Raw genomic sequence first — 26,114 nt, 5'->3', positions numbered from 1 at the left:
AACATCCTATACAGCTTTAAAGTGCAACTTAATTTAACACTTCTGTAAGTGTTTTGCAAGTGCCTTTGTATTATGTTAAAGGATTTGAAACAGGTAAACATAGTTTCAGAAGCTTAAAAAACTATGATAGCTATATAATCTAGCTTTGATGCAGAAAGGCTCAGTTTATTAGTCAAAAACTCGTAACAAAATGTGACACAGGATGTTACGATACCAAGCAGTTATTAGCAGTCTAACAGCAGAAAGGCCAGCTGAACGTCTGTTTTGTTTGTTTTATTTTTCAAAGATTTTCTGTCGTCCTGTATCGTGCTCAGTGACTCTGTTTACACACGTCCGTTTCCTCCTCGTTGCATATTTATTAGGAGTCAACTACTACAGGCTGACATTAATTATTAAGCATTAAAACCAGCAACTAATAATTGGAAGTGAGATGAATCAAGAAAGTTCTCTAAATTCAGAATAACGTGAGCAAAAACCTTGTCAAATTAACCTTATTATGATGGATATAACGAAACTATCAAAGTGCATCATCCAGGTTTGTTTTGTTATTTTGTGAAACTAGAATATTTGTCATGCTTTCATAATAAAAAACAAACGATATGATTGTTTTCTTGATGTACTAACTCACCTTTGACCCAGAAACTGATCTAGTTTTTAAATGGACTTCTTTGGACAAATTAATATTTAACACACACGGGGCACATTTAGACCACTCTGGTGAAGAGAAGCTAAATTATTTTCATTGAATTTCTAATCTGTTGAAAATAAACATTATTGATGAACGCTGAACTTGATCTTCAGTACAGGTTAGCGAACGTGTGATGCAATATTCTCCTTGTAGGAGAACATTTGTACAATCTGTGCAACAGCAGAACACAACAGGCACCAAACCCACAGCATTCATCTTCTTACTTATTAAAGTAACAGTATTTCTGAAAATTGTTCAAGTCTAAGTTTGACATCAAATGGGTCCTTCAGCATGTTTGAATTAAGGAATATGAAGCAAAATGAGCACGAATATATCTGTTAGAGTGGAAACAGTGGTGATAGTTAAATAAAATAGTTTACACAACTTGGTTTTTTATTCGTTTTTGAAAAAGCTTCTTTAAAGACAGTAAAACTCCAATTAATATCCAATCTAGTGTTCTTTTATCGTCTTATTTGTTCAAACAGCAAGCACTGATGCAAATGATGCATTAGTGAGATGTTTTATTAGATGATTAAATCCCAGTTGTTCTCAGAGAGCGATGATGAAGTTCAGATTATACTCCTTTTCTACACTTTGCACAGGGTGTTTTTAAAAGTTGTGCATGTTCCTGCATGAGTTTGCAGCAAGATTCCGTCCACCCAGGCATGACCAAAAACATTTGTTGTTTCAACAAATTGTTTTTGCTGACTTGTGATTCACACACAAAAAGAAAAGCCGTTAATAATAATATAACTTTGTCCCAAACCTGCATCAGAGAGTGTTCAGAGCTGTTTATATTTCAGGTCCAGCTGTAGTTTCAAAGCATGCTTGACCCCCTTAGTTCAGTCTGTCTGCGTATCTGAGAATTATTATTACCTGAACTTTCTGACACAATAATATATTTGTGCATAAGGCCAAGAAAAACACTTCTGAGCCCTCATTCAAATAAGAACTTGATGCTTTTAAAGTAAAAAAGTAAAGTGAAAGCTATGATCTTAACATGAATAATAAAGTTTTGCATGAATATGTGAAACTTTGCCGTAAAATGAAGTTTTTTTTTCTCTCACTCCTCTCTCTGCTCAGGTCACAAGCTGCTCTTTTAAAGGCTATAAAAAAACCTTTTTCACTCGTGATGCTGTTGGTGCACGTGCACACAATCAGGTCATCGAGTCTCTCAACACTCCTGCACATGCAGGGGAATTTAGACCCATTTAATCTGCTAATTGGAAATCCGAAACTCCTCTGGTGAAAGCGTTCACGAAAACAGACAGAAAGGCAGACAGACAGGTGGATAAATATAACCAAACAATCTGCCGCTCTCCTCCAGATCTCCACCAGTCTGCCTGCTTCCGTGTTTCAGACCGGTGGATAAACCTCTTCCAATTAAGTTTCTTTCGGGTTTCACAAAGAGACGAGAAGCCGATATTTATCCATATTGTGTGATGCACACAATGAGGCAGAAGAAAAGTGAGCTTTAGCTAAAAAAAAAAACGGTTTCAAGTCAACGCTAAAGATGTACAGCAGCTGGAATTGGAGTCTTGATTTGAACCTAATATTTGCTCATATTAATGATTGTTATTAACACATTATTAGCTTTGAATTATTAGCTTTGTCTCTTTTGGCCCTGAAATGATTCCACTTTAGTTCGTCTTGATTTAATCCATGTTCTCAGATCTTCTTGGTTTGTTAAGACATGATTCAGTAAGGCAGGATATGCCCCCTGCTGGCCTGTTTTGTTTTTTTGCCAGCGTGATTTAAAAGTCATAACCCCTTTTGTGATTTGCTTTTTTTTGTGTATCCTGCACAATTTGAGTCCCGTCTGCTGAAGTCAAACACAAGCTGATTGTGCGTCTCTGTTCCTCCAGGAGTCATCAGACAGCAGCAACACCACCGTGGAGGACGAGGATGTGAAAGGTAAGGCTGCACTGACACAAAACGTTCTAAAATGGCCAATTTCAGAACTCAGAGAAGCTCTCATGTTCTGATTGCTGCAAATGAAAAACTGGGATCTTAACAAGTTTTGAACCACCACTTGACACTTTCACAAAACAGTTTTTTTTTTTTTTTACTGCAGCCAACTTGTGTAACTGCAAACATTTGTGGTTGGAACTGTCATATTAGGCAGACGGATCCGTAGAAGGAAGAAAAACTTGGTGTAAAATTGGAAAGTGAATGTCTGATTGCTTCTCGAGGGGCTTCTTAGATTTTCTGCTGGTTTTCACAAACTAAATTATTGTCTCTCTGTCAGTTAAGATGCTTTTTTATTACTACATTTATAGGTAGTAATCCAAAGAGCATTTAAAATATATTCTTTCCAGACCTTTTGTTTTGCTTTTGTGCTTCTGTTGTTTTTAAATTTGTCATTTTCTGAGCCTTGCAGCAGAATTGTATCTCGATGGCAACGGCTCATAAAGTCCCTTGTGACTGAATTTTGCTTCTGCATTGGTTTTTAAATGGGAAAATTTTGCTTTATGTTTCTTTTTACTTGGTTATTTCTGTGAAACAGCCGCTGAAAGATCCTGTAGCTCATCCTAACTGTTCACAGAGTGCGTCACACGGACGGATGGTGGAAATGTGTTTCCATTTAGTCGCTGTGCAGTCGAGCATCTGACAGCTAACCTCTTACTGACCCCTTGTGGAGCCTGGCTGTATGGCCTCCTTCAATCTTGTCTTTTCAATTGCTGAGGTCAAGTGGTGCGTGATCGCTTGTGCTCAGAAAGCGTTTGGTTAAAATCCACTCCTCAGAAATGCCGACATGCCTGCGTGGAGCGTCAGCTGGCAGGGGTGTGTGTTCCTGAGAGTGTGTGTTGGTCGTGGCTGTGTGGAGCGTAACCAACGTTTTAGCGAATAACTTCACCACGCGCTTCTGTGTCGAGTCTTTTTTCGTCCTCTGTTGGTGTTTGTGTGTGCCTGTGAAGTTATCTGTGCCAGCACAGCAGAACGCCCCTGTTCTCCTCGTCTCAGCTGAGCACAATGCGTCTAAACGGGGTCATGAATGCATCATTTAGGTGCCGAGAATAAAATTCTGCGCTTCCATTTCCTCCACCTCTATGTAAAGTTCTGCTGCCACGTCACAAATTCCCTAGCAACTGCAACCGATTCATCAGGTTTATTACTGTATTCTTACTAGCTTGTTGTTAAAGAACATGTTCTGGTTTGAAGATGTCTGCCTTAGTTTCTAACTCCAAGGCACGTAACACTTATTGGACTTGGAGTTTCATCTTGTTTGTCATTTCAAGGTATGCATATAGATCAGTCAGCTTCAGGTTTTGTGTAAAAACGAGTCAAAATAGATGTTTACCAGACCTTAAAACGTCAAAACTTAGATTCTGTACAGCAGCCCTCCTGAAACAACCTTGTGACGACAAGACGATTTAACAGCTCGTTGCAACCAGTCATTGGGGTCACCAGAAGTGCAGTTAAAAAGGAAAGGTGCAAATTAGCTGCAAAGGACTTGCTAAAACTTCAACTCAAAGCTGTCAGTAACCCACTGTTCTTCAAATTACTCAACCGCCACCTGCCTGCAGTGTCCAGGAGTAAAAGGTGTCGAATGCTTCAGGACAAAGAAGAAGCCTGAAACACAACAGTCACTAAAGCAGGAATCTTGTCATTATTACAACTGTACAGCGTGCACAATTTCAATACTGCAGATGACAGTTTGGATGCAATAAATGGTATGCTGTTATATATCAAAGAACCGTGCATTCATCCTCTAAATGCCTGTATCTGTTCATTGACGTGGACCTGCACTTCTCCAGACGTAAATGAAGATGGCTGAGATGCTGAAAGGCCACAGATAGTTGTTAATGTTCAGGCAGGGGTGTCAGACTCCAGGCCTCGAGGGCCGCTGTCCTGGAGGTTTTAGGTTTTTCTGCTCCAACACACCTGATTCAAACAGTTTAATTACCTCCTCACCAAATCATCAAGTTCTCCAGGAGCACGGCAACAAGTCATCCATTTAAAGCAGGTGTTTTAAAGCAAGAACACATCTAAAACATGCAGGAGAGCGGCCCCCCGAGGAATGGAGTTTGACACCTGTGTGTTAGGGCGACAGGAGAAACGACAAGAATTAGACTAAACCCTGATGCTTACTGGACGGTAATGTGAAAGTGACCTGGCAATTCTTAACCACAAAAATATTTAACGTCATGTAATTCTGTATAAATATATATATTTTTGGCAACAGTTTACAGTTGAAATTAGTGTTGGGCAGGATTGATAAACAAGCAAAGCTTCACCTTATTTAATTGTCATTATTTTGTACTTTTAGCCATTCTTGTCTCATAACACGATATCCCTTTATACATAAAGGGATTGTGCCCCACCCTGGTCCCCTTCCAGTATGAATGTGGACCACCACTCCCCTCTGGCAGGAGCAGAGAGGGTTGGGGCACCTTGGCTTGGTAGTCAGGGCTAAAAGGGGAGGCCTAAATTTAACCTCGGCGGCAGAAAGCAGAGACAGACTGCCCTGAGAGGTGATACAGTGAACACACGCCGCCCTGCTAGCGCCACCCCTGGATGGTATTTGTCTCATGCAGCACTTATATCACTCTTAAGAAACAAACGGGGGACAGTACAGAGAAAACTTCAGGAGCCAGGTGAGTGTGGGACGAGGGGGGACCTGTGTTTGTGTGGAACAGTTCGTGTCTCGTTGCTCTTTGTGGGATCTTGTTAGGTTAATGCCGGACAGCTGGTTTGTAATTCAACACTCGTGCTGGCGTTCAGAGGATGTTCATATCTGTTGTATTGGTTTCAATACTTAACAACATTCTCCTTGTTATGCTCTGCTTCGTGGCAGAGGGAGAAAATCCCTTTCTCCCAGAAGTTTCAGGCTTTTTTTCCTGACTTCTCCTGGAGGTAATTTGTTGAAGTTGCAGTAGTTGCTGGGATGTTGCAGTGTCACACATCATCTGTCAGTCAAACAATGTGAACTCGAATGTTTCCTGTTGATTATTTTTGGTTTCTGTTGTTACTCTTTTTTTTTTTTTTTTAGATGTGCTAAAACTTTCCAGAGAACAGTCTTAAAGGTATTCACTGCAATGTGATGAAAACCGTTCAAGTAAGAATCAAAATCCACACAATATTTTTCTCAAATCAATGATTTATGTCCTGAACTTATAAATTTGTAAAGGGCTGCCCACGGAAACAGCTGAAGTGACTGAAAATATCTCATTTAGGTCTGTCTTTCTGGCGCTCCACCATCCTGCTGGATCCCTGATATTTATTCTTGACAGTTTCTCTTTTCTTTGGGGTTTAGCAGCAGATTCACTCTAATATTTCCACCTAAACCTCTTCTCAGTAATTCTACGCTTGTCGTGTTCCACCGCATACGTTTGCCCAGGTTTCTTTGTTTACACTGAGTACATACCCGCATTTCAGAATTGCATATCAATATATCTGGAAAACTACTTTATTTCAAACAAGCAGCAGGGCTTTCTCTTTTTATTTAGTTAGTTTTTTAATTGCCCAGCACTTTTATTTCTATCTATTTGTCAGCTTCACATTTACGTGCCAGCTGATTAAACAGACAAGCTCACTGAGTAACCTTCCTCATTATCTTGGCCGTCAGAGTCGTCCTCATCAATCCTTTGCTCGCTGGCGAGGCTCGCATTAATGTCCCAATAAAACCATTCGCAGCAGCAGCCACAGCTGTAAATCCAGCTGTAATCGAGTCATTAACAGAGATAATGATTTTCGTTGTCGTTTCAACTGGAGAGATGCAGCAATTTGTCAGTTTGAGGAAAAAGAACGCGTTTCTCGTGTTTATGGACCCCCATTGTGTCATCTCACAAGTCCTTTCATCGTTCCTGTCACATTCCTCTCATTTATTGTGCAAAATGTCCGCCTGGTTGTCATCTCTTGAAATACTTTTGCTTGATTTCATCCTTTGTGTGTGCATGTTGTTAGGGAAGAGCTTAGACAGCAGCTCGTTTAAGGCGCAGTCCAGCACAAGCTCCCAGCCTGATAGCTCTCAGGGCTCCTCGGCTGCTGTGCACTGTAAGTCAGCATGGTCGGCCAAATGCTTCCTGCAACACACACATTCAAATCCCCTGCTAGTTGTTGACGAAATGCCTCTCTCTGTGTGTTTTTCATTCAGTCCCTGCATGTATTAAAAGCAAACATCTGCTGGTAGTTTGTGCCGCTGAATCCCTGAGATTCCCAGACTAAAACTTTGTTATTTACAGCATTAAGAGTGTGGAAAAAAAACTAATTCTGATGCTTCAAATCCTGTAAACGTTTTTGATTTTCTCCTCCATCTCTTTGTGATCAAATGGACTTGTCTCCCTCTTATGGAGTTAAATGGAATAACAGGACAGTCCTGCTTCTTGTTGGTCTGTGTTGTTTTCTGAGATTCGTAAGCATGAACTTTGCTCTAAATCTCGTCCGTAGAGTCCATATTTCACGTGTCGGCCTGCTGGTTTTGGTGTTATTTTGTTAAAAAAAAGGAGCTTTAATCAACCTTGAAGTCCGCAGCGGTGTGGTCACCCTTCGGTTTACATGCAGTGTCCTCCATCTTCCTACCTTCTCAAACTCAGCTGCTGCAAAGTTTGCCGACCTGCTGGGCTCGGTGCGCAGGGGTTCAGGGCCCATTCCCGACGGAGAAGGGAGATCCAGCACGCCGCCTCCCGCTGCTCTATCCGCCCCCTCCCCTCCACACACCCCCGCTGTCCCCATGCAGAGTAAGTTGTCAGAAGCGAAGGCGGGCAGAACCGCAGATGACCTCTAAATGGGAGTTATATTCAATCAGCTGGCATCTGCTTTTTCTCTGTTTCCATGCCAAGAAGCATGGAGAGATGACTGTACAGAGTCCGAACAGGCACAGAGTGAGGGGCTCGAGGGTTCAAGGAGCTCTTATCTTACTTATAAAACAAAAAACATCCAGTCTGATACAGAAATAAATAGGTTAGTTAAAATGAATAACGTAGGCGAAATTGCAGCCAAGAGATACGAAATTTGATTGAAAGCAACTGCAGAGTTAGAAATGATCTTAATGAGGCTCACAATGGCTTTAGTAAAATGGAAAATAACGAGAATGAGATACAAAATGTCAAAAAACGAGATGTACAAGAGATTTAAGAATGTACAATTTTGAAAACAAAGGGGAGGGTGGGGATTTAATAAACCTCAAAGATGCAGAATTACCTAAACCAATAGATCGGCTATGAAAGAGATACAAAAAGACCAAAGAAAATTATTAGATGACACTCATTACTAAGATTACTGGAACACAGAGACACAAAAAACCTAAAATAGATCATAAACTGAAACCCAATAATCAAGAACTGGACCACAATAGTTCAGTTATATATCAAATAATAAAAGTTTGAATTAAAATGATACATAAAACCCTGACAGAGCTGTACAAAGACCACAAGGTCTACTGAAAACATCAGTAGGAATCATAAACAGAGGAACAAATCTTTTTGTGCTGCGTCTCTTTTAATGAGGGTTTCTTTTTGTTCTGTGGGACATCCAGGACCTGTTGAAACATCTCATTTTCTCCTCATCCCTCCATGTCAACCTCCAACGCTAATCTTTAACGCTAGAGTCTGGTAACGCATTTATTTCTGCATCTTTATCCATCATAGGCTGAAAATAAAATATTGCATAAAACCACAGGAGCAGAGTACTGAACATATTTTAACCATGCATTGAAAAATATAAATAAATTCCAAATAAATGTGCCAATTTCATGTTTAATTTAGTACCAAAGTTAACCGGAGTTATTATTTATTAACAAGAGAAAGTCCAATAATTACCAATATTTTATAAAACAGTTCATTCTGCTGGTGTATGAATTTTCTCATTTCCTCATTCCTTTACTTTTTTCTTTCTTCGTGCTTCTGTTTCTTTACCACCTCTGTCATCCATCCGTCCGTCCGTCCGTCCATCCATCCATCCATCCATCCATCCATCCTCAGTGTCTCGGCTCACAGACCTGGTAAGCAGCGTTCGCAGGGCGCCTCCGGCACCTGCGCCTGAGGCTGACGCTGCTCCGGCGCCGGCACCCAGCGCCAAGCCCACCCCTCCACCTGCACATGCCACTCCCCCACCTCCCCCTCACCCTCCCTCTAGTCCTTCCTTGTCTTCCTCCCAGAGTGAGTACTAAGCCTGGAGCCTCCCCGCAGCTCTCCTACGCATGGTGGCCAGTCAGTTGGCCTTCTGTGTGAGCTTTTGATTCAGTTTTTTAACATTTGTGGGTAAATAAAAGGTGTGTTGTGCAGAACAAATGATGCTGATCTTGGAGTAGTTTGTGTTTGCATTTCTTCCATAAAGTATGCTACTAACTGCAGACAGGTTTGTGTTTGAGTTGGTTGCTGTTGACTCGTTAACTAATAAGTGACAGTGCTTGTGGTGATACGATGTGTGTACTCACATTAAAGGCAGGCTTTTCTTCTGTTTGATATTACAATCCCTGTATATGGAGACTTCTCGGACTCAGTTGGCGTTATGGTTTTATTTGCTCCAACATCTGTGTGGTTAAAAAAACTAACTGCTCTCTTTTGGTGTAGCAGATGTGGTAGATTACCTCTGATTCCCCTTATTTCCTTCTGTTCCCTGCAGTTCGCAAACAAGAAATCATCAAGATCACCGAACAGCTGATAGAGGCCATCAATAATGGAGACTTCGATGCATATGCGTGAGTCTGGGATCTTGTTGTTTATTTGTGTGGCATAGATTAAAGTTCATGTTTTGGATCTTAATGGTGTCAAACTTTTCTTTCCAGTAAGATCTGCGACCCTGGACTGACTTCGTTTGAACCGGAGGCGCTTGGAAATCTGGTCGAAGGGATGGATTTCCACAGATTTTATTTTGAAAACCGTGAGAAATGAATGTTTTAGTTCTTTTGCATTCATCTCCATCCGAACCACAACTTTGGATGTTGGACAGTATGCATGGTTTGGTTTTGTCCGTTGAGCTCCCTTTGACTCTGTCCTCACCTGTTTCCTAGTGTTGGCCAAGAACAACAAGCCCATCCACACCACCATCCTGAACCCCCACGTCCACCTGATCGGTGAGGACGCCGCCTGCATCGCCTACATCCGCCTGACTCAGTTTGTTGACAATCAGGGTCGGCCGCGGTCCAGCCAGTCGGAGGAGACTCGCGTCTGGCATCGCAGAGACAGCAAGTGGCAGAACATCCACTTCCACTGCTCGGGCGCTCCAGCTGCACCGCTCCAGTGAGGTATGGAGCCCCAAACTGTTCGTCTGGTCTCTCTCATAGGAGGAAAAAGGAAATCAATCGATTGTTTTCAGATTTGGAATATCCCAGTTCAAATTTTAATAATAATGAATCCTGTAGCTTTGAGAATGAATTGAGTTTATATAAATCATGCTAATTACCTACAGAATTCCTGTATCTCAGGGCACAATACAGAAAACGTCAACAAGTTTATTTACTTACAGGCCAGTTCAAACTATTCCTATTCAGTCAGTCCAAGTCCTGTCAGTGGTAAGCATAAAATCCCAGTTTGTTGAGAGAAATATAGTAGAACTGGATTTCTCTGCCGTCTGCCTGAAAGACAGAGCAGAAAAACACACCTGAGCAGAGATTATAACAAGTAGGAGTCCTTGGGTTTTCTGAATATCTAGACTTCAAAATGTGCAAAAACTGACTTTGATGAGCTGAAATCCTTTTAGTGTCAAAGCAACACACAGATCATCTGGATTTCCTCCCCTCTTACACTCCTTGTACCTTCAAATCTTTGTGTTTGTTGCCTTAAATTAGCCTTCTGTGTTTTAGTGTTTGTGTGCAGCTTTAGTTAACTCAACCTCGTTGGTCCCAAACAGCCTGAAAAACGGCGAACAACCATTGTTGAATGGAGCTCCAGATTTTTTGTTTGTTGGGCATCTATCATCTTAGAGTAACACAACACTGGGCTGAAACTGTTGCAGACTAGATGGTGACTCAAAACTGTGAGAAAATAGACACATTTTCCACATTTTGAGTGACGAATTCTTGAAAATGACAACTTATTTTTGTGCTGTTCTATTCTTGGCCGCGCACATTATTTCTTCTCCAATCTTTGCCCACGTCGTACCCGGCACGGCCCGCTTTGTACCCACTTCAGCCCCACATTTATGTTCTAATCTGCTGCATGGATTTGGACCAGTTTTCAGATAATTTTTTGGTTATTGTGGGTTTTTAGACCTGGACATTCAGGGCTGTGGTGTTGGATGTTTTCTGTCAGAGGAAAGCTCTCATGAAGGTGTGAAAATACATCTCTAATTTACAAAAAACTAAGTTTAAAAAAGGGTTTGAGACGCAAGCAACTACTCTGTGGCTGTTTGAGAGGAAATTGGCCACGCAGTTTTTCTCTGGGAGCCTCTTCGACTCACACTATTAGGTCAAAAACTCCTCCGGTCGTTTCGAGACGTCTTTGTAAATGCTGTTCACCAAGAAAATCTGTAACGGCTACAAATCAAACTGACCATTTGAACTTGTTTAATTGTCCTAGAAAAACAAGAAACATCCTGAAAGTACTAAATAAATCCCTCACCATGGTGTTTTTTCTGCTCACTGTTAACCGAGTTAACCCTTTGAGGCAGAAAACCTTCATGATTGTGGTTTGTTCCTGTTTTCAGGGTTGATTTGCTGTAGTTGTGTGTGTCAGGAGCGATCTGCCGCAGAGAGAAGAGGAGGAGCAGGAGGAAACGTGTCCAGTGTTGGCTCGGGGGACAGGGTTCGACCGTCCTGGCCTCAACCCCCCCTCCCAGCATGCACCTCTTCTTTCCCTATCTGCCACCGGCCAAACAAAAACGTCCTGACGACCATCAGACAGCGGCGACACAACATCCAGACGCCCCTCAGCTTCTTCCTCTTCTCTCCGGCTGGCTGCATGTTTGGTTTGGGGTGGGGGGGTGTTGTCAGCACTGGGTGTGACTCCTCCTTCCTGTGGTCTCTTTTTTTGTGACACCAACCCTCTTGTCCTCCTGTGAATCCACACTTGTGACATAAACACTGCACTGGAAATACAGTATGTAAAGTTTTAAGTAAAATCTATAATTATCATTACTATATTATGATTATTATTATTATTATTGTTACACATTTGCAATTGTATATGTAATTTGTATAATTCAGAATTCTTGATGCCAGTGGTTTTTAGAGTTGAAGGAAATCTTTGTTTGTTTGTTTTATCTTTTTAAGGAAGCATGTTTTATCTCCCATATTTACAGTGGCTGTTTTTTTATTGTGGCTTTTAATGGAAAAGGCAGTTTTGTAATTTGCTTCTTGTATGTGAGCTATAATGCTGCGCCCATGGACATGTTTTTGTTTGTTGTTTCTCTTATGTTGTCATTTTTCACCTGTTTTGGAAGGAGCGTGCTTGGTGGATGTCATTTGAGAATGTAAACTGTGTGTGTGAGACAGATACGTAGCGTTCATTTCAGTCGGAGGAACCTGTTGTTGTTTTCCAGTTGCACCGTTACTGGAAGCAGCAGCCAAACTAATCAGGAAGCACAGAACCGGATTATTTTGACTTTTTGTTTCCCATCATGCCCTGCACTTTGACCCTCTGATTCATGTTTTACAGCCTCATAAACCGGCCTCGCAAAGGTGCAGAACAAAACAACATATTGTTATTTATGTGTTGTTCTGAGGAGCTGCTGTCACAGTTAGGCAGCTGATCTAATGGTAGATGTGCTTTTATTCACATAAATTTACAGATAAACAGAGTAGACTTCATCCTCTGTCCTGTTATAGTTCTGTTTTAACTTAGTAACCCAAAGAAGACAAACGGCTCATTTGCTGTGTTGCTGTCAAACTGTTTAAAGAATAATTAAAGTGATGTAAAGGGCAAAAAGTGTAACAGGAAAGGCGTAGTCGTTAAAGGAGCAGAAGCACAAACAGATCCTGACATGCTATAAGTTTCCTTATAAGTAAAAATCTGTTCTTTGCTCATAAGTCAGACCTTCCTTAAGGTGGTATCTTACTGAGCTGCGATTTAAGGAGAGGAGGAAGAAAAATCCCTCAAGATTGCAGGAAAATTACAAAGAACACTTGAATTTTCCATTTCAGAGTCTCTGACTTCTGAGTGTTTGCAGCCAGGAGACCATCAGACCAGGAGGTCGTGTTTTGAGATGCCAGTTTTTTTGTTACTCCAACTTTAAATGATAGAAACTGTGTGAATTGTTTCAGAAAGCATCGTCTTGTCTCTGATAGTTTTAGACCCTGGGTTGGTGGCGCTCATTGTGAAGGTTTAATACCGGCTGTTTTTCATAAAAGCTGATATCTTTAACAGTGCTGACTGGAACACAACAGCAGGTCGTTTTTTTTATTTTTTCAACCTAATATTTGAACCTGACAAAAGGAAGTCGAAGCAGAGGATCCTCATTTCTGAAGCCATAGAGCAGAAAGCTGGTGCTGCTGCTGCTACACGTTATTTACCGTGCTTCGGTTTGTTTCATCATGTCTCAACAGTCTCTTACGACAGTGTGCAATATTTGTGTGTCTGCAAACGTGTACATTTGATGCTTTCAGCGTGTTTTCTTTACAAACCCAGAAGGAAGTTTTGGAGTTTTTATTACAAACGGAAGGAGGGGGGCTTCATTTCAGAGGACAAATAAGTCCCCTGCCTTCACCCCAGGACTTTTTTTTTTTTTTTTTTTTTTTGTGCTTTTATTTGATTCTGTTTGGTTTGTTTAAAGTGTTTTTAGCCTTTCATGATAAAGTGCTCGTGCCAGGGGCGGCAGGGTTGAACAGATGGACTCTGCAGCACTTTGTGGGGGTTCGACTCGCCATCAGCTCCGCTGTACTTTGCTCATCCGCCGTTGGCTGCCTTGGCGTTTTGTCTCGCGGGCAGCCGGTGGGGTGAACAGTCCTCAGGTTTTCTATTTATTTTCAGTATTTATTTATTTATTGTAGTGGATGTTTTTATTCTGCTTTTATTTTTCTCCCCCTCCTTTGTGAATTTTGTTTTCCTGTTGTACAACTCATGCACTTGTGCAAGTACTGTTGTTGTTCAAAGGGAAAATGTGCTCCATGAAGCCGTTTTTAAAGGGACAGTCCACCTTATTTGGACTCCTGAGAGTTTGTTGTTCTCATGTTTCATCCAGTAAAGACATCCACGTCTGCTTCAACATGTTTTAACACAAAAGGTCTCCATCCGAACAGGAGCCCAACCCCTCTCTTTAAAAAAAAAAAAGAAGAAATAGCAGCATGTACAGTACAAAGGTGTTGTTTTTCTGTTCTTCTTAGTGTGTTTAGCCTTGAAAATCAGTAGAATAAGACTCACATGTTTAAAATGAGGGAGGTCACAGTATTACACATCCACAGCTGACATCGTCTTTGCATGACAGTCAACAGGACACTTGTTTTTATTTGGGTTCTCATTTTCTACTGAATGCTGGTAAACTCCACCTTTCTCTATTTTCTCAGCTTTTTAAGTGCATATGACTATTTTTGTCTCCAGATGATATAATGAAGATGTTTCTAATGGTGAGGAGTATTATATTCCTGACTGGCACTAAGGATGATGATGATGATGATGATGATGATGATGATGATGATGATGATGAGTTTGCATGCTTTTTTCCGGGTTCTCTGTGTTGTCAGTGCAGCGGTTGTCTGTCTCCAGCAGGGGGCGCAGTCACACAAACAGAAATCTGACAGATCCATGTTGTCTCTGAACTTTCTCCTGCAGAGACGGAGCTGCTCTGACAACACTGAGCTGCTTTCTCCTGTTTCCAACCTTCAGTCATTTCTCTGCAGTCGCCTCTTTCTAGTTTCCCTTCGTCTCTTTTTGTCACTTTGGGTTTCTTCTGTATAATAATATTAATCCTCTAGTTCTCTGATTCTTCGGATTATTGCTCTGTTCTCTTATGTGCTACACGTGTTTCTCTAACTTCAACAAATGTGTTAAGGTGTTATCAATAAAAGGACAATTTAAATAGAAACTCCAGAGTCTCTTTTGGTTTATAAAACATCAAACTTTAGATTTAATGTTAGCTATAGCCAGTATATAATAAGTAAACTTTCTGTATTTTATTAGTCACATTATCACTGGATGCATCTGAAAGGAAATCAATAAACCACAATCAGTCCGAGGACTTCTGGTGTTTTCTTTAAGGAAATTTATTGATGATGAGAGCCAAACACACATTACTGTTTGTTATTTCCATCAGTGCTCTCAGATATTCCATCTGTTTCTGTAGTTTAAAGATTTACATTATAAAACTGAAACTTCAAATATGTCACAAAGATCATGAAGCAACATTGGAAGAAATAAAGAGTTTAATCTGATTAAAATGACACTGAAAGATCTGTTTACACATAAGATAATAAAATGATTCAAAGCTGAAAATATACATATAAAAACATAAGAAACAAGTGATGAAAATATTGTAAAATCAAAGTCCTGGAAATAGTTTCTTTGTGAAATCAGGAGGTTTTTAAATTCAGCCTGAACACAAACTAATTAAAAAAACGTACTGGAACCAGTCTTAGATGTTGCCGTTTTTGACATTTTCGATTTAAAAATACAAATAATAAAACATGCATTAACCATCAAATTTTAATTGCTATCAAAGTGTGGATGTTTTGTTTTGATTTGTTGTATGATTATCAGTTCAGGTAAGAGGCAACCTGGATGTAAATCAACTGTAACAAGAAACTGTGATGTAAAAACAAACATCAATGAGCTTCAAAAAGAACCTTTCATTTCACAGATTTTAACATCAGAGGTTTTGGCGTCTCCAGCCTTTCCAAGACCAAAATAAGGGAAGAGTTTCTCAGTGAAAGTGTCTCTGTGAGTGTAGATGTGACTCATGTCTTCAGAGTCGTAGAAGGACACCTCCCCCCTGTCAAAGTCCAGCTGGACTCTGATCTTCTGGAGACTCTTCTTCACTTTGACAGACTTTTCGCCACTAATGGTGTATTTTCTATCACGATGCCACAAACACCAGAATCCATTTGTTGGTAAAACAGATGTCTTTCCCTTCCTGTCGACTGACTCTTTAACCAAACCAACAGCCCAGCCAGGATGATCTCCCACCTCCACCTCCCAGCTGTGTTTCCCTGAGCTGAAGCCCTCAGATCCAAAAACAGCAGAAAACTTAGTGTTTCTCTCTGGATTGTCAGGAAGCTGCTGCCATGTGTCTCCATGTGTCACACTGGTCAGATCATCAGACAGATAGAGGCAGCTGTATGCAGTGTTTGGGTCCAGAATGACAGGACTGAAGTGGACCTTGTCCTTCATCTTGTCCCAGACTCTGAAGGACAGGTTGCCCAGGTGTTTGGCCACATCTATCAGGGCTCCTGAGACCAGCTGTGGATCTGACAGTGAGCTCTGGGTTCTGGCTCTGGTCTGAGTGTCTTTATAACTGCTGAGGAACGACACGTTGTCTTTCTGCAGGTCTTCTTCAACAGCAGAGATACTGTCTGACAGAGAGGAGATCTGCTCCTGGATCCTCTTCATCTCTCTGCTGATAGTCTTCCCCTTCTGCTCCTCTTCCTCCCTCAGAGCTGCCAGTCTGGACTCCTCTTCGTCTCTCAGGAACTGGTGGAGCTTGTTGAACTCTGCTCTGATCTGTGTCTCTGTGGACAGCAGCTGCTTCTTGGAGTGTTGGATCACATCATTGTATGTTTCCTCCACATGTTTGTGTTTGTTCCTCTTGTCCTGCAGAGACTTTAAGTCAGATCTCAGCTGCTCCTTCAGCTCACTGACTGCTTGTTCTACAGGAACCACTTTGTGGTTCTGGTGGAGAGAAAACTCACAGACAGGACACACAGCTCTCTGCTCGTCCAAACAGAACATATAAGAAACTTCTGAGTGTATATCACACACCACCTCCTTCTTCTTCTCTTTCTTTTCTTTTTTCTCCTCAGTTGAGCGTACACTTTGCTTCCTAGCAAATGAATCAGCCACTTGTTTCAGTGCAAAGTTAACAGGTGGAAATTTCTTTGAGTATTTCCTTTTACAAAGAGGACAGTTTTTCTTTTTAGTTTGTTCCCAGAACTTCTGCAGGCAGCTTGAACAGAAGCTGTGGTTGCAGCTCAGAGAAACAGGATCTTTGAAAGTCTCTAAACAAAGAGTGCAGCTCAAGGAGTCGTCAACCAAAGCCATTTTCTCAGCCATTTCCTCCACGCTTTAATTATTTTTCAGTAGTTAGACTCACCAAATATCTGTCTCTTTGAACCACAGTCCATTAAATTGTTTTAAGTTTATATCCTTCACCCTGTAATGGCTATCAGCTCCGATGAAAACTGTCAAAATGAACTTTAAACTTCCCCATCAGGAAATAATCCCTGACATTTCATTTTCTTATCAGCACAGGGTGGAGTTTGATTTATTATTAACTCATGAATTCACTTCCTTGTTTATAGGAGGGGTTTTTGGGAAGACGTAGTAAAAGTAAAGTTACTGTGTTGAACTTTTTAACTATACATCCTCCTGTGGTGCAAAAAGGACAGGAGGAAATTTCTTTCTCAAACAATTTCTTAATTTAAAAAAAAGCCTCACAAATTTTTATACAAATTATAAAATAAAACATACAGGAGGGTGTCCCTCCGGGTCCAGTATTGGACACCACTGGTTTAGCTGCTGTCATGAGATGAAAGTCTGAATTGTCAGAATCACAAAGGAGGATTTCCTTGAGCCTGGTTAGATCACCATGGTAACAGAGGCTGAGTTTGAGCCTGGTTAGATCACCATGGTAACCGAGGCTGAATTCTAGTCTGGTAACATCACCATGGTAACAGAGGCTGGGTTCTGGTCTGGTGACATCATCATGGTAACAGAGGCTGAGTTTGAGCCTGGTAACATCACCATGGTAACAGAGGCTGAGTTCTCGTCTGGTAACATCACCATGGTAACAGAGGCTAAGTTTTAGTCTGCTAACATCACCATGGTAACAGAGGCTGATTTTGAGCCTGATTAGATCACCATGGTAACAGAGGCTGAGTTTTAGTCTGCTAACATCACCATGGTAACAGAGGCTGAGTTTGATCCTGATTAGATCACCATGGTAACAGAAGCTGAGTTTGAGCCTGGTTAGATCACTATGGTAACAGAGGCTGAGTTCTAGTCTGGTAACATCACCATGGTAACAGAGGCTGAGTTCTAGTCTGGTGACATCACCATGGTAACTGAGGCTGAGTTCTAGTCTGGTAACGTCACCACGGTAACAGAGACGGAGTTTGAGCCCGGTTAGATCACCATGCTAACGTGAACCATGGTGGAGGTTTGGATGTCCTCCAGTAAAAAGGTGACGTGTTGACATATGCATGTTTGTCGAGTTTCATTAAAGGGCCCGTTGAGTGGGCGGAGCTTGTACAGGAACTCTATGGGTTTATTTAACAGAGAAACTCCTCCTTCCAGGTTAGTCATCACTGCCAGTCAGATCATGCACTGACTGATATTTAATGAACAGAACAGGTGACTGGAATGTGTTCTAATGTTAATGAAAAATAACAATTTAAACAGAAACTTTAGTTTCTTTTTGTGTTCAAAGAATCATGAAACTGAAATGTTTATATTTGTTATGTGCTGAATACAGGATAAGAATTGTTTTTACAATTTTTCTTTGGTTAAAGTGACAATTTGATATAAATGTAGAAAGAATTGTCAAATGTTCCTAAATATTATACTGACTGTGAGATCTTCTTTCTCTTTTGGCTGTTCCCTTTTCAGGGGTCGCCACAGCGAGTCATCCTCTTCCATCTAACTCTGTCCTCTGTCCTCACACCAATTCCCTCCATGTCCTCTCTAACTGCATCCATATGTCTCCTCTTTGTCTCTAACATCCTTCTGTCCCTCCTCTGCACATGTCCAAACCATCTCAGTCTGTCCTCTTTGTCTCTAACATCCTTCTGTCCCTCCTCTGCACATGTCCAAACCATCTCAGTCTGCCCTCTCTAACTTTAACTCCAAGTCCTTCAACCTGTGCTGGACCTCTAATGACCTCATTCCAAATCCTGTCCATCCTCATTCCTCCCAAGGAGAACCTCAACATCTTCAGCTCTGCCACTTCCAGTTCTTTCTCCTTTCTTTTTGTCAGTCCAACGTCCACAGTTTTTAATGACCTCTACTCTTCTTTCTCTTTCATTCTCTTCATCAGCTCCTCAAAGTACTCCTTCCACCTTCCCATCACGCTCTCCTCTCTTGTTAGAACATTACTGTTTCTATCTTTAACAAGCCTAACCTGCTGCACATCCTTTCCAGCCTGATCCCTCTGTCTCACCAGTCGATGCAAGTCCTTCTCTCCTTCCTTAGTGTCCAGCCTCTTGTACAGCTCATCATACACCTTCTATTTTGCCTTTGCCCAATGTTGCATCTCTCTATATTCCTGTCTACTCCCTTCAGTCCTCTCACTGTTCCATTTCTTCTTGGCTAAACTCTTCCTCTGGATGACTTCCTGCACTTCTCTATTCCACCACCAGGTGTCCTTATCATCTCTTCTCTGCCCAGATGACACATCAAGTACCTTCCTACCTGTCTCTCTAATCACTGTGGCTGTAGTAGCCCAGTCACCTGGAAGATCTTTCTTACCACCTAGAGCCTTTAACAGCTCCTTTCTGAACTCCTCACAACATTCTTCCTTTGTCAACTTTCACCATTTGGTCCTCTTCTCTACCTTTACGCTTTTCCTCTTCTTCACCACAACACTCATCCTACACACCACCATCCGATGCTGTCTGGCCACACTCTCCCCTGCCACAGCCTTACAGTCCACAATCTCCCTCAGGTTACCTCTTCTACACAGAATGTAGTCTACCTGCGTCCTCCTGCCTCCACTCATATAGGACACCCTGTGTTCCTCCCTTTTTTGGAAGTAGATGTTGACTACAGCCATTTCCATCCTCATGGCAAAATCTACCATCATCTGTTGTTCCTGTTTCCTTTCCTTGACACCAAACCTGCCCATCACCTCCTCATCTCCTCTGTTTCCTTCACCAACATGTCCATTCAGATCTGCTCTGATCACCACTGTCTCCTCCCTGGGAATACTCTCCATCACTTCATCCAGATCACATCCAAACTGTGGAGCAGAACCACTGACAGCACTGAACATCAGACCTTTTACTTCTACCTTCAGACGCATCACCCTATCTGACACTCTTTTCACTTCGACAACAATCCTGACTAACTCCTCCTTCAGGACCTCCCCCACTCCATTTCTCTTCCTATCCACACCCTGGGAAAACATCTTAAACCTTGCTGCTTTTCCACTTTGTCTCTTGTACACATAATACCTCCTCTGCATCATGTCAGCCAGCTCTCTACCTCCGCCTGTCATTGTCCCTACATTTAGAGATGCTACCCTCAGTCCTACACTCTTGACCTACCTTATCTTCCTCTGTCTCCTGGTTTGTCTCGCTCCTCGTGGTCTTTGACTAACAGCAGCACAGTTTCCGCTGGCACCTGTTTGTCAACAGCATTGTTAACCCGGGCCTCGACCGATCCGGCATGATCTCGCTTGGATGAACTTGCATGTTAGTTTTGGCAAAAGTGTTTAACGCTGGATGCCCTTCCTGATACAACCCTCAACACTTACCCGGGCTTGGGACCGGCACACTGGCTTGTGCTCCCTAGTGGCTGGTTTATTACACTGAATGTCAGATATTGATTAAAAAAAAAGGCAATGATTTAGTCAACAGTCATGTCCAGCAGCTTCCACTGGATAAATATTATGCTTTAATGAAAAAAAAGGACCTCTGGTGTTTTCTTTAAGAAAATTTATTGATGATGGGAGCCAAACACACATTACTGTTTGTTATTTCCATCAGTGTTCTCAGATATTACATCTCTTTCTGTAGTTTAAAGATTTACATTATTAAACTGAAACTTCAAATATGTCACAAAGATCATGGAGCAACATTGGAAGAAATAAAGACTTGAATCTGAATAAAAAGACACTAAAAGATTTGTTCACACAAAAAATAATAAAATGATTCAAAACTGAAAATATTCATCCAAACAAACATAAGAAACAAAATAATGAAAATATTGTTATGAAATGTTTAAAAAAGTGTTCATTACTGTAGATTTATCCTAATTTTAACTGTTTATTTGCAGCTGATGAAGTTTTTAGTTCTTCAGCTATTTTTTTATTCAGAGATTTAAAATACTGGTAGTTTTTAAATTCAGCCTGAACACGAATTTCTTTCAAATGCTCCTGAAACTGATAATGCTTTTTTTTTTTTGCAAGTTTTCAAATGTTAATTTTAGGAATGTTCCTTATCAAAAAATATACAAATACTAAAACATCTGATAAATTCTTTACCAACCAACTTTTACTTGATTTCAAAGTGAGAATGTTTGGTTTTTAATTTGTGTTTGACCATCAGCTTAGGTTATGTTTCCTTAAAAAAACACACAAAGTTAAAGAAAAAAGTAAGATTTTTTTTCTTTTAAAAACAAAAGTTGCTGACCTGGATGTGGATCAACTGAAACAAGAAATTATGTTGAATTTTTTTTCCCAATTAATCTCTAATATTTGTGATGTAAAAACAAACATCCATGAGCTTCAAAAAGAACTTTAAGTTTCACAGATTTTAACATCAGAGGTTTTGGCGTCTCCACCCTTTCCAATACTGAAATAAGGGAAGAGTTTCTCAGTGAAAGTGTCTCTGTGAGTGTAGATGTGACTCATGTCTTCAGAGTCGTAGAAGGACACCTCCCCCCTGTCAAAGTCCAGCTGGACTCTGATCTTCTGGAGACTCTTCTTCACACTGAGAGTTTTACCAGCACCATTGGTAAAATTTGCACTGTGATGAATCAAACACCAGATTCCAGATTCTGCTGTAGTAGGGCGCTCTTCTTTCCTTTCAACTGACTCTTTAACCAAACTGATCATCCACTCAGGATGATCTCCCACCTCCACCTCCCAGCTGTGTTTCCCTGAGCTGAAGCCCTCAGAACCAAGAACACTAAAAAACTTTGTGATTCTCTCTGGATTGTCAGGAAGCTGCTGCTTTGTGTCTCCACGTGTCACACTGGTCAGATCATCAGACAGATGGAGGCAGCTGTTTGCAGTGTTTGGGTCCAGAATGACAGGACTGAAGTGGACCTTGTCCTTCATCTTGTCCCAGACTCTGAAGGACAGGTTGCCCAGGTGTTTGGCCACATCTATCAGGGCTCCTGAGACCAGCTGTGGATCTGACAGTGAGCTCTGGGTTCTGGCTCTGGTCTGAGTGTCTTTATAACTGCTGAGGAACGACACGTTGTCTTTCTGCAGGTCTTCTTCAACAGCAGAGATACTGTCTGACAGAGAGGAGATCTGCTCCTGGATCCTCTTCATCTCTCTGCTGATAGTCTTCCCCTTCTGCTCCTCTTCCTCCCTCAGAGCTGCCAGTCTGGACTCCTCTTCGTCTCTCAGGAACTGGTGGAGCTTGTTGAACTCTGCTCTGATCTGTGTCTCTGTGGACAGCAGCTGCTTCTTGGAGTGTTGGATCACATCATTGTATGTTTCCTCCACATGTTTGTGTTTGTTCCTCTTGTCCTGCAGAGACTTTAAGTCAGATCTCAGCTGCTCCTTCAGCTCACTGACTGCTTGTTCTACAGGAACCACTTTGTGGTTCTGGTGGAGAGAAAACTCACAGACAGGACACACAGCTCTCTGCTCGTCCAAACAGAACATATAAGAAACTTCTGAGTGTATATCACACACCACCTCCTTCTTCTTCTCTTTCTTTTCTTTTTTCTCCTCAGTTGAGCGTACACTTTGCTTCCTAGCAAATGAATCAGCCACTTGTTTCAGTGCAAAGTTAACAGGTGGAAATTTCTTTGAGTATTTCCTTTTACAAAGAGGACAGTTTTTCTTTTTAGTTTGTTCCCAGAACTTCTGCAGGCAGCTTGAACAGAAGCTGTGGTTGCAGCTCAGAGAAACAGGATCTTTGAAAGTCTCTGAACAAAGAGTGCAGCTCAAGGAGTCGTCAACCAAAGCCATTTTCTCAGCCATTTCCTCCACACTTTAATTATTTTTCAGTGGTTAGACTCACCAAATATCTGTCTCTTTGAACCACAGTCCATTAAATTGTTTTAAGTTTATATCCTTCACCCTGTAATGTCGTCTCAGCTCCGTTAAAAAGAGTCAAAATGATCTTTAATCTTCCCTGTCAGGTAATAATCCCTGACATTTCATTTTCTTATCAACACAGGGTGGAGTTGGGTTAATTATTAACTTATAAAATCATTTCCTTGTTTATAGGAGGGACTTTTGGAAACACATTTTATCTTCATCTGTTCTTTTATATTGCAAAGATATTTGTGTTTCCTGAGTTGTGAAATTCAACCAAGTGATTTTTTTTTAAACTGGAAACAATTTTACTAACTTTACTTAGAGGTGGAAAAAGTACTGAAAATACCATACTTAAGTATAAGTAAAGATACTGTGTTAAACTTTAATTGAGGTACTAGTAAACTTATTTTTATATAAATATACCAAAGTAAAAGTAAAACTGATGTCAATAAGATCAAAACTTTGACCAAAAGTTACTTTGTTACTTTCTTAGTTTGAACCTGGTTAGATTACCATGGTAATAAAGACTGAGTTCGATCACCATGGTAACAGAGGCTAAATTTGAGCCTTCTTAGACCACCCTGGTAACAAATATTGAGTTTGAGCCTGGTTAGATCACCATGGTAACAGAGGCTGAGAATGAGACTGATTAGATTACCATGGTTACAGAGGCTGAGAATGAGACTGGTTAGATCACCATGGTGTCAAAGGTTGTTCTAGCCCAGTTGTATCACCATGGTGACAGAGGCTGAGTCTGAACCCGGTTAGATCACCATGGTAACAGAGAGTGAGTTTGAGCCTGGTTAGATCACCGTGGTAACAGAGGCTTAGTCTAGCCCTTTTTAGATCCCTGTGGTCACAGGGTCTAGTTTGAGCCTTTTTATATCATCATGATAACACAGACTGAGTTTGAGCCTGGTTCAACCATCTTGGTAACAAAGATTGAGTTTGAGCCTGGTTAGATTACCATGGTAACAAAGATTGAGTTTGAGCCTGGTTATATTACCATGGTAACAGAGGCTGAGTATGAGCCTGGTTAGATTACCATGGTAACAGAGGCTGAGTATGAGCCTGGTTAGATTACCATGGTAACAAATATTGAGTTTGAGCCTGGTTAGATTACCATGGTAACAGAGGTTAAGTTCTCGCTCAGTTGTATCACCATGGTGACAGAGGCTGAGTCTGAACCCGGTTAGATCACCATGGTAACAAAGAGTAAGGTGTAGTCTGGTTAGATTACCATGGTAACAAATATTGAGTTCTAGTCTAATTAGATCACCATGGTAATTCAGGTGGTCTACTGAGATAAGCAGATGGTAATTATAGTTATCAAATAAATATAATATTTTATGTATTTTCAGTAATTGTAGATTTTTTTTTTTCATCAGGCTGTATGTTTTAATTAGTCCAGATTCTGTCCACTTATTGATTCTGACGTTTTTGTAGACCTGAGTGTGGAAGTTAATGATTCTGTGTGTTTATGACCATGTCAGGTTTTAGCCTCAGTTAAAACTACTTAACAGCTGCTACAGAGTTAACCAACATTAGCAAAGCCAGGCACAGATGTCTGTTTGAGTACTTTTCACAAAGCCTCTTATTAAACTATTAAAGCCTTCTTTTAACTTCCAACACAATCAAATATGTTTGAACCTCACCACCACAGGCTGCAGGTCTGAGTCTCTCTGAGCTAACACAGCTAACAGCAGAATAAAGCAGCTTCCTTCCTTTAATTTGGAGCCAGAGCGTCTCTTAAACATGGCAGCCAGTTCACTATCTTCAGTTCAACGTGAACAGAAATCACGACGGAGGTTCAGCTGCTTTTCGTTTAAAAGGCGACGTGTCGACAAATGCATCTCTGACGAGTTTCACAAATGAGCCAATTCTGGATCATCCACTGGCTGACATTAAAATGAACAGTCCTAGTTACTGGAATATATTCTGAAGGTATTAAAAAATAGAAATTAAACATAAACTTTAGTGTCTTATTGTCTTCAAAGAATCACTAAACTGCAGTGTTTATATTTGTTATCTGCTGAAAACAAGATGAGGAATTGTTTTACAATTTTTCTTTGGTTAAAGTGATAATCTGATAAAAATAAACAAATAATTGTTAAATATTCTTAAATATTACACTGACTGTGAGATATTAAAGCCAAAAAGCAATGATTTAGTCAACAGTTGTGTCCACTACTGGATGGATATTATAATTTAATGAAAGAAAAGGACTTCTGGTGTCTTCTTTAAGGGATTTATTGATGATGAGAGACAAACACACATTCCTGTTTGTTATTTCCATCAGGGTTCTCAGATGTTTCCGTCCGTGGAGCAGATCTCCTAATATTAGGATGGACACATTTTCTTTAAAGAAGTTCCTGTAAAGTCTTTGACCAAGAGAGAACATTGAGAATTACACATTTATGCCAAAAATCCTGTGTGAAAATGTTCCCACAACCACAACTGATGCATTTTACAGTTTCTCTAAAACAACAAGCTGGTAAACTGGTTGATGTGGTTTAAAGATTTACATTATTGAACTGAAACTCCAAATATGTCACAAAGATCATGGAGCAAGATAAAATTAAATAAAGACTTTAATCTGAAAAAAGGACACTAAAACAGTAGTAAAAATAAAATAAAATGAAAAAAAAGATTCAGAATAATTTAAAATATCAAGAACAAAATGATGAAAATAGTGTTATAAAATGTTTAAAAAAGTGTTCATTACAGTAGATTTGTTGATGTCTAAATTTTCTTTAGACATTTAAGTACATTAACCAATTCAGCTCAAAAAAATCTGACACCTTAAAAAAAAAAAACTGAAAATGATTTATCAGACAAAATGTTTTAGTTTTGTTCAAATCTCCTGAGTGGAGTCAAGTTGAAATGAAAATCAGATAAAACATAAAGAAGATGAAGTCATTGGATCAAAGTCAAAGAGACTGATGAGGATGAACCAAACTAGAAAAAGGATTTGATGAAATAACACTTTATGACTTTAACAATAATCAGACTGTGTTTTCTCTGTGAAATCAGGAGGTTTTTAAATTCAGCCTGAACACAAATTTCTGGAAAATGTTCCTGAAACTGAGATTGAATTTTCAGGTTTTTGAGTTTTTCTAAATTTTACAACTTTTCTGATTAAATAAGATACAAAATTTGAAACATTTATCAAACTCTGGACTCAACTGAAACAATAAATTATCTTGAATTTATTGTCCAATTAATCTCTAATATCTGATGTAAAAACAAACATCCATGAGCTTCAAAAAGATCTTTTAGTTTCACAGATTTTAACATCAGAGGTTTTGGCGTCTCCAGATGGCCAAAGACTGAAATAAGGGAAGAGTTTCTCAGTGAAAGTGTCTCTGTGAGTGTAGATGTGACTCATGTCTTCAGAGTCGTAGAAGGACACCTCCCCCCTGTCAAAGTCCAGCTGGACTCTGATCTTCTGGAGACTCTTCTT

The 26,114-nt window shown here is 40.4% G+C and overlaps 3 protein-coding genes across 48 annotated transcripts in view; 1 reads left to right on the top strand and 2 right to left on the bottom strand.

Moving 5' to 3' along the window:
* Window positions 1-14,587, top strand: part of camk2b1 (calcium/calmodulin-dependent protein kinase (CaM kinase) II beta 1) — a 65,451-nt gene extending 50,864 nt beyond the window's left edge. For 21 of the 46 annotated variants that reach the window (XM_017427830.3, XM_017427824.3, XM_017427818.3 and 18 more), the window contains 8 exons: window positions 2,554-2,602; window positions 6,596-6,685; window positions 7,225-7,368; window positions 8,611-8,787; window positions 9,254-9,329; window positions 9,417-9,511; window positions 9,642-9,875; window positions 11,276-14,587. In XM_017427830.3, coding sequence (XP_017283319.1) covers window positions 2,554-2,602; window positions 6,596-6,685; window positions 7,225-7,368; window positions 8,611-8,787; window positions 9,254-9,329; window positions 9,417-9,511; window positions 9,642-9,874 — 864 coding nt within the window. In that variant the 3' untranslated portion in view covers window position 9,875; window positions 11,276-14,587. The remainder of the gene's footprint in view (window positions 1-2,553; window positions 2,603-6,595; window positions 6,686-7,224; window positions 7,369-8,610; window positions 8,788-9,253; window positions 9,330-9,416; window positions 9,512-9,641; window positions 9,876-11,275) is intronic. The other 25 variants (XM_017427838.3, XM_017427836.3, XM_017427837.3 and 22 more) reach the window with 3 other exon arrangements.
* A 207-nt stretch (window positions 14,588-14,794) lies between these two features.
* Window positions 14,795-16,880, bottom strand: LOC119616604 (zinc-binding protein A33-like). Its single transcript, XM_037978050.1, has one exon. The coding sequence runs from the start codon at window positions 16,765-16,767 to the stop codon at window positions 15,334-15,336; it is 1,434 nt and encodes a 477-aa protein (XP_037833978.1). The 5' UTR covers window positions 16,768-16,880; the 3' UTR covers window positions 14,795-15,333.
* A 3,465-nt stretch (window positions 16,881-20,345) lies between these two features.
* LOC119616596 (zinc-binding protein A33-like) lies at window positions 20,346-22,700 on the bottom strand. The gene has a single exon (XM_017427804.3). The coding sequence runs from the start codon at window positions 22,589-22,591 to the stop codon at window positions 21,170-21,172; it is 1,422 nt and encodes a 473-aa protein (XP_017283293.3). The 5' UTR covers window positions 22,592-22,700; the 3' UTR covers window positions 20,346-21,169.
* Window positions 22,701-26,114: the final 3,414 nt, after the last annotated feature.

This window comes from Kryptolebias marmoratus, linkage group LG1 (assembly GCF_001649575.2).
Source record: "Kryptolebias marmoratus isolate JLee-2015 linkage group LG1, ASM164957v2, whole genome shotgun sequence".
Taxonomy (NCBI): domain Eukaryota; kingdom Metazoa; phylum Chordata; class Actinopteri; order Cyprinodontiformes; family Rivulidae; genus Kryptolebias; species Kryptolebias marmoratus.
The sequence above is the reverse complement of the archived record's forward strand: the minus strand, read 5'-3'. Positions and strand labels throughout refer to the sequence as shown.

Excerpts from the sequence above, each read along its gene's own strand:
- LOC119616604 (XM_037978050.1), bottom strand. The coding sequence starts at position 16,767 with ATGGCTGAGAAAATGGCTTTGGTTGACGACTCCTTGAGCTGCACTCTT.
- LOC119616596 (XM_017427804.3), bottom strand. The coding sequence starts at position 22,591 with ATGGCTGAGAAAATGGCTTTGGTTGACGACTCCTTGAGCTGCACTCTT.